Source organism: Myodes glareolus, chromosome 7 (genome assembly GCF_982192425.1).
Source record: "Myodes glareolus chromosome 7, mMyoGla1.1, whole genome shotgun sequence".
In the NCBI taxonomy this organism is placed as follows: Eukaryota; Metazoa; Chordata; class Mammalia; order Rodentia; family Cricetidae; genus Myodes; species Myodes glareolus.
Genome location: NC_142032.1, coordinates 4,254,528 through 4,267,908, shown reverse-complemented (window position 1 = coordinate 4,267,908; position 13,381 = coordinate 4,254,528). Strand labels below are relative to the sequence as shown.

At 43.8% G+C, this 13,381-nt stretch overlaps 1 protein-coding gene and 1 long non-coding RNA gene across 2 annotated transcripts in view; one reads left to right on the top strand and one right to left on the bottom strand.

Moving 5' to 3' along the window:
- The window catches only part of Fhip2a (FHF complex subunit HOOK interacting protein 2A), a 28,054-nt gene extending 25,047 nt beyond the window's left edge, over positions 1-3,007 (top strand). The window contains exon 17 of the mRNA XM_085694147.2: positions 50-3,007. Coding sequence (XP_085550273.2) covers positions 50-155 — 106 coding nt within the window. The 3' untranslated portion in view covers positions 156-3,007. The remainder of the gene's footprint in view (positions 1-49) is intronic.
- A 7,132-nt stretch (positions 3,008-10,139) lies between these two features.
- Positions 10,140-12,418, bottom strand: LOC148121283 (uncharacterized). The gene is made up of 2 exons (XR_015738236.1): positions 12,123-12,418; positions 10,140-11,434 (listed from the first exon to the last, which is right to left on the bottom strand). It is a non-coding gene; the product is annotated as an uncharacterized LOC148121283 (long non-coding RNA).
- Between the last annotated feature and the right edge of the window lie 963 nt (positions 12,419-13,381).

Genomic DNA, 13,381 nt, shown 5'->3' with positions numbered 1-13,381 from the left:
CAGCCAGCCCGTGTGTGCTCTTCCCTGATCTTCTGTCTGCCTTTCCCAGAGTCGACCACATCACATTGCTAGAGGGTGTGATTGTCTTAGAGGAGTTCTGCAAGGAGCTGGCAGCCATTGCGTTTGTGAAGTACCACGCTTCCGCCACACCGTGAGTGACGTCACCGTGATCTCTGGGAACCCGCATTACTGTGTGCATTTCATCTGAAAAGACTTCGCTCCACCCAGCCATGCGAGGACGGAAACCTTGTTGGTGACGTGGGGATCTACTGCCTGACTGCTGTCACTTCCCTGGCTTCGTCACGATTCTCTGTATAAATTGCACGTTGTTGAAACCCGGGATGCAATCAGAACTTCTGGAGATAGCGTTTCCAGTGACTGAAAAGCTGCAAAACTCCTGATGTCAGGACTTTGCTGGTATTTCTGTTATTTTAATATCCTCCCAGGCAGCAAAGCATTTTGACATTCTCTGAGACTTAAATGCTTATATTCTTTTGTATTAATAAGCAGCAAAAAAATCACTAATTTTATAACTTTTTGAGGTTAAAATTCTTATCATACAAAATATTTAAGAAAATTGTAAATGAAAAAGAAATGTGGTTGAGGAGCCCTCAGAAGAATCTCTAGGAGATGAAACACAGAACAGCATCAACTTCTTCAGCTTTTGTAAGAAAACAATTTAATATGATAAAAAAAAGTATTAATTAATATATATTTTTAAAGAAATGTTCTTTCACTCTTTTGTGCCACGTTCGTGTTGATTTCCATGTGTGGTTCCGGTTTATCCTCAGGCTCACCCGCCTCGGTGGTAGCATTCGCTAAAGTAGTATTTTTTAAAGCGAATTAACACATACTGGGTTGAGACCTCCCCCATTCCTTCTCTGAGAATGACTTTATGAAATTGTTTTGTAATTGATCTTCTTAGTGGAGTGGGCGTGTCCAGGTGGGAGCTGACCAGCAAGTCTGAAGAGACCGTCGGGAGCCTAGGGCCTCTTAATGTTTACATTAGTCTTCATTTCCTTCAGTCTTTTGTCTTAAGAAATTCTAAAGAGATTTTTAAAGAGTCTTTCTGTGTTGAGTTCACGCCGTAGAGGATCTGAGGAACCTGAGTATGTGAGAGGGTGGCCTGGATGCAGGATGCTAGGTTAGCCGAGTTGCAGGGCACAGCTGCAGGTCACCTGCTCAGCCTGTCTGCAGCCCCTCAGATGTGGGCTGCTGTGCTGAACGGCAGACACTTTCCTCTCCGCTCTCAGGAGAGAGGATCCGCCTCCACCCCCTCTGTGATGTCACCAGATGTGTGTGCAGGCCACAGCACCTGGCATGTGCTCAGAGCGCGTTTGACACTTGCCTCAGTTTATTTTACTAGCGTTTCTGATTCATGTTGTAGTTCAGATTCGCTACTGAGAAACAAAATGCTGACAGTATGAAGAGCCTGCCTCAGGTCTAGGGCATCATCCTTGTCAAAACAACTATGCATTTCCAGCAGGATGCAAATCTTTCTTTGCTTATTCAAGAACTCCGTTAAGTAACAACAGGAGACAGAGATTCCCTGCATGGTTTTCCTTCTGTGGCTGTGAGTGATGAGAAATGGTTTTGTTGTATTTATTGACCAGTTTGTGCAAGAATCACCGCAACACCTCCATTTTTAAATGTTGCTGCAGTCTACTTAGATGAAGGTGTATTTAAAATAAGGCATTGAGAGGTATCAGATATGTCTTAATGCCTTCCTAGTGCTCAGTAGGTGTGGTAGCAATGAGCTTACCTCCCAGACCAAATACTCGTCCTTGACTTCCCGGCAGAACCTTGTCGCTCATCCACGCAGACGAGCTCGGTAAAGCTTTAACTATGATTTTTGTGTTTGCTGCTTCTGAGAATAGTTTTCCTGAGTCACCGTAGTGGCCGTGGTCTGTAACCAGCTAGGGCTAGTCGGCTTCTCCTCTGTGTAATTTCTTCTGCATATTTAATTCAGACCTAGAGTCAGCACAAGTCAAAGAACTGAGTTGATTTGATAAGGAAACCATATGCCACACCCCTAAGGCTTTTCCCACAGTTCCAAAGACCTGGCTGTTTCTATGATTTCCACAGACCGGGTGCATGGAAGTACCACCTTAGCCAAGTGGTTGCCATGGTGAGTTCCAAACTGAACTCTACCTGCTTCGTGGTTGTATAAATAGGAAATTGATGTGCACATTTTTTATTTTCTAACTTTCTAGCAGCAGCCTTTGGGTTTATTTTCAGTAACAAGCCATCTTCACTGACAAAATCAGATTTGTCGTTGCCAATTTTTATACAGGGCTCACATTATAACTATATAATGTTCTCATACTGTATCTGTGCAATACGAAGCTATGGATGGATTCATAGCTTTTTGGCTTACCTGTATATTATTGTGTTTGTACATAAATGTATTTAAATGTGTGTGTATGTATATATATGTTTATGGACCATATTTGGTCCATATGTGTATATGGACCAAAATCCTTAGCTTGCTTACACTATTGCTAGTGTAAAGATTGTTACATTTAATTTTACAGGGCACAAATTACAGAATGACTTTGTACTTTCATGGTAATGTCTCCATAAGTTATTACATTACAGTTACCACGTAGTTACTAAGTTTACTGTGTAACTGAAGTCACAGTGAAATGCTAAACCCAGAAACTATGTGGTAATTGTACATATTTGGATTGTACAATAAAGTAAAATATGCATGTCATGGTGACACTTGCTATGTTAAGACAGATAATCCTACTTCTGGACCCTGTGAAATATCATCACTGAACTCTGTTAGCCTCTGCCCTGTTTACATTAAACAGGAGATTTGATACATTTTTCTGTGAACATCATGTGGGTCACTGATGGTGGCCACTGACGGAGAAGCTCTCAGACGACTGTGTGCCCATCGTCCCTTCCAGGGAGGTGGAGATCAGCTTTGGCTTTTGCGCTAACAGTGCATGCAGGACTAAGAGGGAAATCAAGAAAATAAATCAATGTAATTTAAACAAAATATTGTCTTTATTTTTGTAGAATTCTTAACTGAAAATATTTTATCCACTGCTAAGTCTGAAACTGTGCTTTTTTTTTTTACAATTATTTGTTTTTATTCTTTGACAGTTTCACACATGAATATGATTCACTGCCCCTTTGCCTTCTCCCACCCCCTCCACTGGCTGAACACTTTCTTCCCAACATTACTGTCTTGTTTTTGTGTCTTGTTTTGATCCACTGAAGTTGGACTTGCTGGTGTGGGCATGGTGTATGGCTTTTTGCTGAACAAGGCAACTTATCAAGTGGCTACACCATTAAAGAAAATGACCCCCACCAACCATTCATATAGCTTGTTAGGGAGGAGCAAGGCCTCACGGATGCCTCCTCCACTCGTGGTGGAGTGTTGACAGGCCCATCTTGTGCAGGTAGCCACAGTGGCTATAGTTCCCAAGTGTCGTGCCAGAAGATGTGTGGAGCCGTGGTTTTCTTCGCCCCAGCAGACAAAGGGTTATGGGATGTTGCAGCCATTGAGTCACGGTAGTACATGTTTGTGGGAGAGCTTAGCATCTGGTGAGTCACCTGGGTGAGTTCCACACGTGCCTTTCAGTTCCTTCCTTGACAGGCATGTCCTAAAGGAAGAGATGTTCATGGGAGTCTTAGGGAAATCGCCATCCCAATACTGCTTCTGAGCATGTTCCCAACATTCTAAAACCTTTCATGTTAGCTGACATTTAAAATGGACTTGAGTCTTACCCATTTACTTGAATATTTGCCCAAATACCTTAATTGAAAATGGGGGTTGGGCAACTAGAAGAAAAAGCTGTTTCTCTTGGCTATTTCAGTTGCCTAGATGCTTTAGAATGAAATGGGGATATTAGGTTGGAAGGCCAAGCTGGTTTGCGTAAGTGGCGTGAGACCCATTACTTTCCCCAGTAGATTTCCAAGGAAAACAGCATTTTAAGCAGCACAGCTGTAAACAAAGACTGTTTTTATTTCCAGGCTCCCAGGACCTGGATAATCACACAGAAACTCTATTAATTGCAACACTGCTTGGCCGATAGCATAAGCACTTTCCTAGCTAGCTCTTACATCTTAAATTAACCCATTTCTATTAATCTGTGTATCACCACAGACTGTGGCCTACTGGTAAGTTCCAGCATCTGTCTCCTTCGGCAGCTACATGGCGTCTCTCTGACTCTACCTACTCTCTCTGTCTCTTGCTGCCGGGCTATATTCTGCTCTACCATAGGCCAAACCAGCTTTTTTTCTTAACCAATGGTAAAAAAAATAAGCACAGCATACAGAGGGGAATCCCATATCATCTCCCCTTTTCTGTCTAATTAAAAAGGAAGGTTTTAACTTTAACATAGTAAAATTACATAAAACAAAACATATTAATCAAGAATTATAGTTACAATATTTAGTCCATTTATATTTGGAAAATTAAGGATAATACTCTATCATCCTGTTTTTGTGAGTCTAAAGTTTTATAACTAATTTATCTTTTATCATAACTAAGGAAAACTATAACTATTCTTCAACCCATCAAAGACCTCAAAAGAATATATTATAAGTTAGCAGGAAGTACACTCTAAGCAGCTTCCAAAACTCTAGAATTGACAGAGACATCTTGCTGCCTGGATAGTCACCAAAGTTTTTCTGTACCATTAGAACATCCATCTTTAGCCCACAGGCCCATAGTACCCAGCAGACTTTTCCATGAAGCAGGAAATTTCAAAGACAGTTCCTCCTCTATTGGCAGTTTGTCAGTCACTTTCTGTGATTCTGTGTCTCTGGTAGAATCTTTCATGAAGCAGGAACCCCAAAGGATCATCTCACCTTTAGGCAAGTTCAGCAGTCATTTTTCTGTGGGTCCTGCATGTCCAGTTCAAACAGCATAACATCAGACAGTCCAGGCAAGAGCAGTTTCTTGCCTGAATAGCTAACAAACTCCATGAGGAGCCTCTTTGATGCCTATCTTCCTCTTGAAGTAATTAGTGCTGCCAGAAGCCGATGTGTCTCATTGTCATGAAAAGACCTAAGTTCTTAAAACATTCAAATGCCATATTCTGTTAGTCTTTGAAAGATTTGAAGAATATCTATCTAACTGAAATATATATATATATATATATATATATATATCCTATATATATATTCTAACAAATGTGACTACAAGCTTGAGTGTTATAGATGACTATCAATTAATTTGTATTTCTTAATTATACATTACATTTTAAATGAGCTGCACAAACACAATACATTAATGCAAAAATACACACACACAGTATAACAAAATTGACCTTAAATTTGTATTAATAGACTAAGATCCATACCAATGCAAATCTCTATAGCATATCCCCCTTTAAATATAAACAAACATTTACAAACAGTATTTGGGAATTTGAACGTAGTTCTCTCCAAGCTGCTTCCTGCTTTTTGTTGGGCAAAGTAATTTTTGGGGTGTTCATGGAGACTTTTTGGGGGGGTCTTTGTCCATCAAATCACATTAGTCTGGAAGGAATCCCTTCATGCATTCCAGCAAGTCATAGATGGGGTGGATGCTGATACGATGTATTTTTATCTCATTCTTTCCCCTCCCTCAGCTCCTCCCAGATCCTCCTACTGTGACCATGTGGGTCTTAACACCTTTCTCCAGAGATCTGCTGAAGATGCCAGGGCTTATGCTCGGTGTAGTGACCCCAAAAACAGCCAAGAGCACTTCCCGTGTGTCAAGATGGAGAGCATTACCAGAATCACAGGCTGGAAGAGCTAGCTGTATGGTCAGAAGAGCAAGGAATGCACCTAGCCCAGGAGAGGGAAGGCAGCACAGGCCCTCTAGTCAGAAACCGAGGAGAGAACCATCATAGAATCAACATTACTGCCAGGAAGAAGGATGGGAGGCCACACAAACCACTGGTGCGGGAAGAGCTACATTCAAAGCTGGAAGGATGACGCTCATCTATGTATTCCATATCCCTCGTTCCATTCTCCAGTAGGCCAGCATGGAGGAGCTCAGGCTACTACATATGTCTAGGGACCCCTGATCTGGAGCATTCTAGAAGCAAACAAACCCCTTTACTTTACACTCTACTGCTGAGACCTCCTTTCCATTGATTTTATCAACAGTTGGGCAGGCAGTGCATCTTAAGGCTCTGGGAGCTTTGCTGAGCATCTGTGGCCATTGTTTCTAGCCTGTTTTAGTGTTGTTTGGTAAACAGACCATCCTTCAGCTGCCTCAGTATTGGGTTCCAACAGAAACGGAAAGGAAGCAAGCACTTGCTCTTGGGCTCATGGTCCTTGGGCTTCTTGACAAAAGCACATTTGATGATGTAAAGGCTTTTGCTCCCCACAAAATGATCCGGTGTGGCACAGATCAACTAAATCTTTCTGTGAACACACTGCCAGCAGGAGTACGTGAGACTCATTGCAATCTGGGTTCAGAACCACAGCCCAAAAATGAAAGCCATAAAGGCAAATGCACATAGCAATTTCTGAGTGTTTTTCTTTGAAATTTGATGTTGAAATAAAAATACTTTTTCACAGCCCTGAATGGCTGGCGTCTTTTCATGCATAGCGTATGATATAATTGATATTCATTGAGTTCCAAAGTTTCGGAGGAAAAGCTGGTTCTCCCCTTGCGGAACAGAACTGCTCATTATCATTTTCATTTCAGTGGAAAAGAAGATGAGGGAAGTGTAATTAATTTGACACAGATAATTCTGGGTTGAGCATTTCAATCTCAACACCATTTTAAGGCCTCCGCATTATTGAAAGTTCTTTGTCCTCGTTTGTACTGCTCGCTCTCGCTATCCTTTCTGGTACAAAGCCATCGCCTGTTGGTCCCTTTTCTAGATCTGTGTCATCAGCGGTTCAACTACCATGGACCTCTTGGTTAAAGCAAGATGCTGGATAGACGTGCATGCTGGATTTTTCTGTTGAGTCCTGAGCCTTGCCAGTTCCTCATACCCTCTCATATCTTTACCTGCAAACTCTTCAGAAACACGGTTACCATGGGAGCTGCTCCTAACCCTTACTTAACAAAGGCTTTTGTCCATCCTCCCCTGCTGCCGAGGGTGAGATAGTATTTCCCCATGTAACCCTAGATAGCCTGGAACTCACTATATAGGTCAGGATTACTAGGGATTTGCAATAATCCTACCTCAACCTCTCAAGTGTTGGAATTACAGGCATGAGTCACTCTACTTGACTGCAATCACTTTTTCCTGTAAAAAAGTCCTTTTACAGGAACAGATAAGCTGCCTTCAGGACCTCTATTTAACAAACCACTTACCCCAAGAGACATTCCATCTCTGCAGAGGCAGGGCTCTGCTCTCTGACAGGACTTTCCTAAAGATCCTTTCCAGAGTGGAGAGATATTACTAACTAGACACACAGCCATTGCTGAGTTCTGAAACTGGGACATACTGTATCAACCGTGACATTCAACAAATATCGATTAAGTATTGTTTGGCTTTGGAAAGGGGAGGAGCTTCCAACAGACAGAGGTCCCTGCCTGTTAAATATTTACTTCTTAAAATCCAAGGTAGAAAGTATTGTGTCCTTCAGTTCAAGTCTACACGGTTGTGCCCCGCACTGTGTCTGGGCAAGGAATCTACAGATGGGACTGTCCCTTTCCAAATGTGTTTTCTGCTTGGTTTTGTTGGGGGCTGAGGAGGAGAGACCTTCCTTTGAGTTTGTCAAGGTCACCTAAGCAATAAGTTCAGGAAGGCCCCAAACCCTCCATGTTCTTTAAGTCTCCAAGGTAGCAGAGTGGCAGCTTCCATCAGAGGACCAACTTCTTTCTTCCCAGCGTGCACTCCTGCTCACTAGCATCTCCATCTAGAACCCTGCAGAGCACCTGTAATGGCAGCTGCTTCTTGGGTTATTTCTGATGACCTCAGCAAATCATCTTTCTCACTATCACCAATGAGGTCACAAATCTCAATGCTCCGTCCCCTGCTGGAATCTCTCTTCTGTTGTTTCTCTTTCCCCAAACCTTCTCAATGGCAGCATCTTCCACTGTTGATGCAGGTCTCTGGAGGAGAGCCCTCCAAGGCTTTGCAAGGACTCTGGAGATTTCCTCGCTAACCATTTCTTGAGTGGAGTAAAGAGGTTACCAGCTGGCCCCAGGAGCTATGCTGGGAAATCTGTGCGGCAGATGCTCGCATCCCTGTCTTCCTGCCTCTGCGGATTGTTTTGTTACATTAGTGTGCTTTGGAATTCAGCTCATGGGACATTAGCTACCAGTAAGTGTGTGTGTGTGTGTGTGTGTGTGTGTGTGTATCATTAAATCAACCAAGAAAAGTCTAGTGACACTTCCAACTGTAAAGACTGACACACTAAGTCCAGACCCCAATTCCATGCATCCTATTTAATAATGGGCCACGACTTCATTCCCACAGTAAACTCCAGGCTGCTGCCTGTACACGTCAGTCAGACACTGCATTCTGTTGACTCTAAACTAATTTCTCCTCTGTTAGACTTTATTTTTTCTCACAGGACTTGAGATCTGACCCCAGTTATAGTTCTAAAAGTTGAAAGCACACATTGGCACAGAAAGAATCTGGCTTTAAGAATGTCAACTTCATTTGACTCTTCCCAGATGTGGCCATTCCAAACCCCTTCCAAATAACGTGTCAATGTCATGGGTAGGCTAAGTTTAGTTTGTGTCATAATGCCCGACTGAGTCTTTTGGTTGTATTTTTGTGCAAAATTGGTTCTTACTGCTAATAACAAAAATGAGGTCAGCACTGCCAGAGAATGTCTCTTGTTCTCTGTCATGGACAATAATTGTAGTGTTGAAATCTGCCCATTGGCTGAGGTCTTCCTACGCCATTGTCTCAGAAATTTTCCTGGTGCTGTGACTGAATTCACAGTGAGAAGCAGCTTAGGGGAGGATGGGATTATTTGGGCTCACAGATTGTGGGCATACAGTCCATGGTGAGGGGGTGGGGTAAGAGACACGTGATCGTAGCGCGTCCACCGCCAGGAATCAGAGAAAACAATGAACATTTGTACTCAGCTGGCCCTCTCCTTTGTGTAATGCAGGACCCAGAACGGCGCCACCCACAGTTAGGATGGGTCTCCCCACCTTAACCTAATCTAAAAAATTCCCCTCATAGCTATACCTAGAAGCTTGGCACTTTGGTGGTTCTAGATCCTATCAAGTAGACAGTATTGACTATCACACATTTCCTGGTATTCGTAGTTTATAATATTAGATTCGTGATACAATCTGGCACATGTCTGTAATACCAGTACTTGGGAAACAGAGACAGGAGGATCAGGAGTTTAAGGCCAGACAGGAGACCTTGTCTCAAAACCAAAAAAGAGACAGACAGCCACATATAATTACTGACATATTTAGTACAGTTTGAGTAGTGAAGCAGCGGTAGAAATGATATACCTGTTGTCCCTTCCCATTCTGCTTGTACATGAAAAAAAGAACCATCCCACTAACATTCCCCCTTAGTAGCTATTTTATGCTGCGATGCAGGATGTTTGATCACATTGTGTGAAGATTCTCCATCCTCACCTGCCTAAGGCACCTCCTGTTTGGTTTAATAAAGAGCTGACCGGTCAATAGTTAGGCAGGAGAAGTTGGCGGGACTTCTGGGCAGAGAGAGGAACTTGAGGGAAGAATCTGAGGTGAGGGATTTGCCAGCTAGATGCAGAGGAAGTCAGATGTGTGATACTGAGGAGAGGTAATGAGCCATGTTGCAGAAAATAGTTTAATTAATATAAACAGGTTAATTCAAGTTTTAAGAGCTAGTTGGGAACAAGCTTAAGCTAAGGCCTAGCTTCCGTATTTCATCAGAAGTCTCCATGTTGTTATTCAGGAACTGGTGGTACAAAGAGAGACCCATTACAATCCTGACCCATGAGAATGCTGATGGAACCACCTCTCTGTGCTGTGGAGCACTGATATAGTTTTTCCCGTAGACAAAGAACACACCTAGAACGGTTAACCAAACCAATTTCCAAGCTCACCTCCTAGGGTCTCTTTCAAACAGTATCAGTCTGCTCAGAACAGAAACCACACAAGAGCTTTCTTTGCTGTTTCTCTTCTTCTCCTTTCTTCTGTTGGACTCTAGTGTCCAAACCGAGAAGGAGTCGCCCCCAGAGACCACCTCATATACCACAGCCGATGCAAAAGCATGAGGATTTTATTAATTCTGTCATGACAGGGACCCTCAGCATTCGGGAAGCCGAGAGACCCCGACTAGCTGGTACAGTCTACTTTTAAAGGAGAAGGCCCCATAGAAACAAGAGGGGTTGTTCCTTGACCATCATGATTGGCTTATTCAAAAAGCGCTAATACCAATAATTGACTGGAGAACTATTGTCAGATCAGATGAGGTAAGAGGTCATTTTGACCTCGTTTCCCAGGGGACTGAGTCAAAACATATGTGTATTGGTAATGGTTCAGGAACTGAGTATGTGCATGTGTAGCTGTTAGGTCCTTGGTTCCCAGGGGAGGAGGGGAAGCACTGAGGCACAGAGGCTGAGAGGGTTTGGAATTGTCAGAAATGGCTTCAGAATTGTCTAAAATCTTACACTTCCTCTCTTTCTTTCTTTCTTTCCATACCAATTACTTCACTGTTACTTTTCGTTTTAAAAATACGTTGGAGTAACCAAATCTTCAGTCTTGCCTTGGTCACCGACATCCTCTTCCGGCCCCCATTGACTCCTGCATGCAAGCAGCACGCATGCACACATGCAGGCTCACTGCGGTGGCATTTGGTATGTTTTTAATAAATAAGGCCCGCCTGAAGATCAGAGAGTAAAACAGCCCCACTGGTCAGTCTCACACACCTCTAATCCCAGTAGCCACACTAGTTGTCACAGAAACCGGGCTGTGCAGCCTTTAATCCCAGGGGTGCATGCCTTTAGTCCCAGCTCTAGAGAGGATTATAAAACAGGAGGAGACAGCTCTCAGACACAGTCTCATTCTGAGATTCCTGGAGGCAGGATCGCCATTTCAGACTGAGGTAGAGATAAAAGCTGGTGGCTGGCTGTTTTGCTTTTCTGACCTTCAGGTTGAACTCCAATTTCTCTCTTGGAGTTTTTATTAATTGTGCATCAGTTCACAATACACATAAACAAACAAAGATATTTCTTAAAAGAGAAAATAAGTGCAACAAGAGCAGGGCCAGCCCTGGTCTGCAGATCCAAAGGGGTGTGGCCTCCGGGGCTCTAGAAGAGTGGAGAATGAGGCCCTGCAGACTCAAAGGGGCGTGGCCTTCAGGGACCCTAGAAACTCAGAGAATGAGGCCCTGCAGAGTGGCAGCTCAGACCCCAGGGAAGGCGTTGCATTGAGGCCTCGTGTCCTAAGCAGCTCTTGAATCTTGTCTTTGGCAACCTTGAAAATTTTGCGGTGTATCGGTCAGTCCTTTGTAGAGTTCTCCAGTACCGGAATTCCTCCCATGACTTCCTCAAAGTCGGGCTTCAGGTTTGCAAAACAAATGGCGCAAACATTAGGTTCCCATCTCACCATCACACATAAATACTCAGCGTGTTGTTGCTCTTGCGACCCCCTCTCCCCCAACCTAACCCCCGCTTTCATATTTTCTACTGCGGAGCAAACTACTGCGTGTATGTTCATAGAGTTAAAGAAATGTGTTTCCTTCTTGAAGGCAAAGGACCTACATCAATCTTCTGTCCCCCTCTGATTTTTTTTTTTTAATCAGGATGGACTTATTTATTTTAAGCTGTGGTGGGAATTCAGGACTGACTCACTGATTTTACCCTGCCCTCCAAACTGTTCTAGCTTTGTCCAGTCGGGCTCTTGAAACACGTATGCTGTTTGCATGTTTGTATCTGGCTTTGAGTATTTCTTTGCTTCCTTGGACTATAAGATATTTCAGGCTCATTTTATACGGTTCGTACTTTAGTTCTTTAAGAAGCACAGAGCTCCTTTAGAAACAATTCTGCAGCAATGCTTAGCTCACTGCTGTGGGACCGAATAGCCTGGAGTGGGCTGCTGTACTGAAAGTCTCTCAACCTGAATATTCTTAGGACAGAAGACATTGGTATTCTATCAAAACTACCCAGAGCAGGTGCCAAAGTAGGAAGGGCAGGTGTTGCTCAGAGACAAGGATGTCTGCTAGCAGAAGGAAAACATCCATAATCACCAACGTTACGAACTTGATCCTGGCCACACACAAGACTTCCATTTCAGAAGTTTGGCTCAATTTCCAAAGAAATCCATTACAGATACGGATCGGTCTGAAAGGAGTCATCCACTGGGCTGAAGAGATGGCACAGTTGGGAAGGCGCTTGCCATGGGGTCATGGAGGCTTCAGTATGGCTCCTCAACATCCATATAAAGGCCAAGCACAGTGCCACATGTCTGCAGTCCTAGCTCTGGGGAGGCGGAGGCAGGACGATCCCTGAGGTTTGCTGATCAGCTCCAGAATCAGTGAGAGACCCCGTCTGGAAAAAAATAGCTGGACGTCAATAGAGGAGGATATCTCTACATGCACCACTCCCCCACTCCCACACATGAACACGCATGTGCAAGATCATGCACACGTGAGTGTGCACACACACAGCATTATATCCATGCCCTGTTACTGATGTTCAGGATGAATGATGACAGTTTAGAAATCCTGTAATTACCTTGAAGCTAGTGTTATTTCACTCTCTTCCGTGTGTTAAAATATTAAGTGGCTGATAAGAACCGTTTGCAATGAACTGTACTCTCCTTGACTTAAGCTGGCATCCCTTCATTTGGAAACCACTGAGAGCCTCAAATAGAGCTGGCCCAGGGCTCTCCAGGCCAGAGGCCCCTGTATATAGATTTTTCTTGTCTTCTGACAGAAATGGTTTGCTTACATCTGTACAGATGAGAACACAATTACTGTAAGGCAGGCGAGCCCGTCTGCTCTGTGCACTGGGATCTGCTCTGCAAAGGGCAGCACTTGTGTGTCCTCAGCTGCATCCTGAAGCCTTGCTCCTTTAGAAGCTTGCTTGCATTAAACATGAGATCCGGAAAGTGTGGTGGCCACAGGGAATTGCAGGCAGCTCCTCACAGCCCAGGGTGAGCTTTGCTCTGGGCTGAGAAATCTTCCTGGGCAGGGGAGGGCTAGGGACAAATGAGGCAGTGTGCACTGCGCAAAGACTGGAACGGATTTTGGCTGGTGGATCTGATTCTGATATTTGTGTGGGACAGGGTCTCCTGCAAGCTAGGCTGCCCTTAAACTAGCTGTGTAGTCAAAGATGACCTTGAACTCCATTTTTGTTTGTTTCGAGACACGGTTTCTCTGTGTAGCTCTGACTGTTCTGAAACTTGCTTTGTAGACCAGGCTGTCCTCAGACTCAGAGATCCACCTGCCTCTGCTTCCCGAGTGCTGGGTTTGAAGGCACCACCACCACCACACCCAGCTTTACC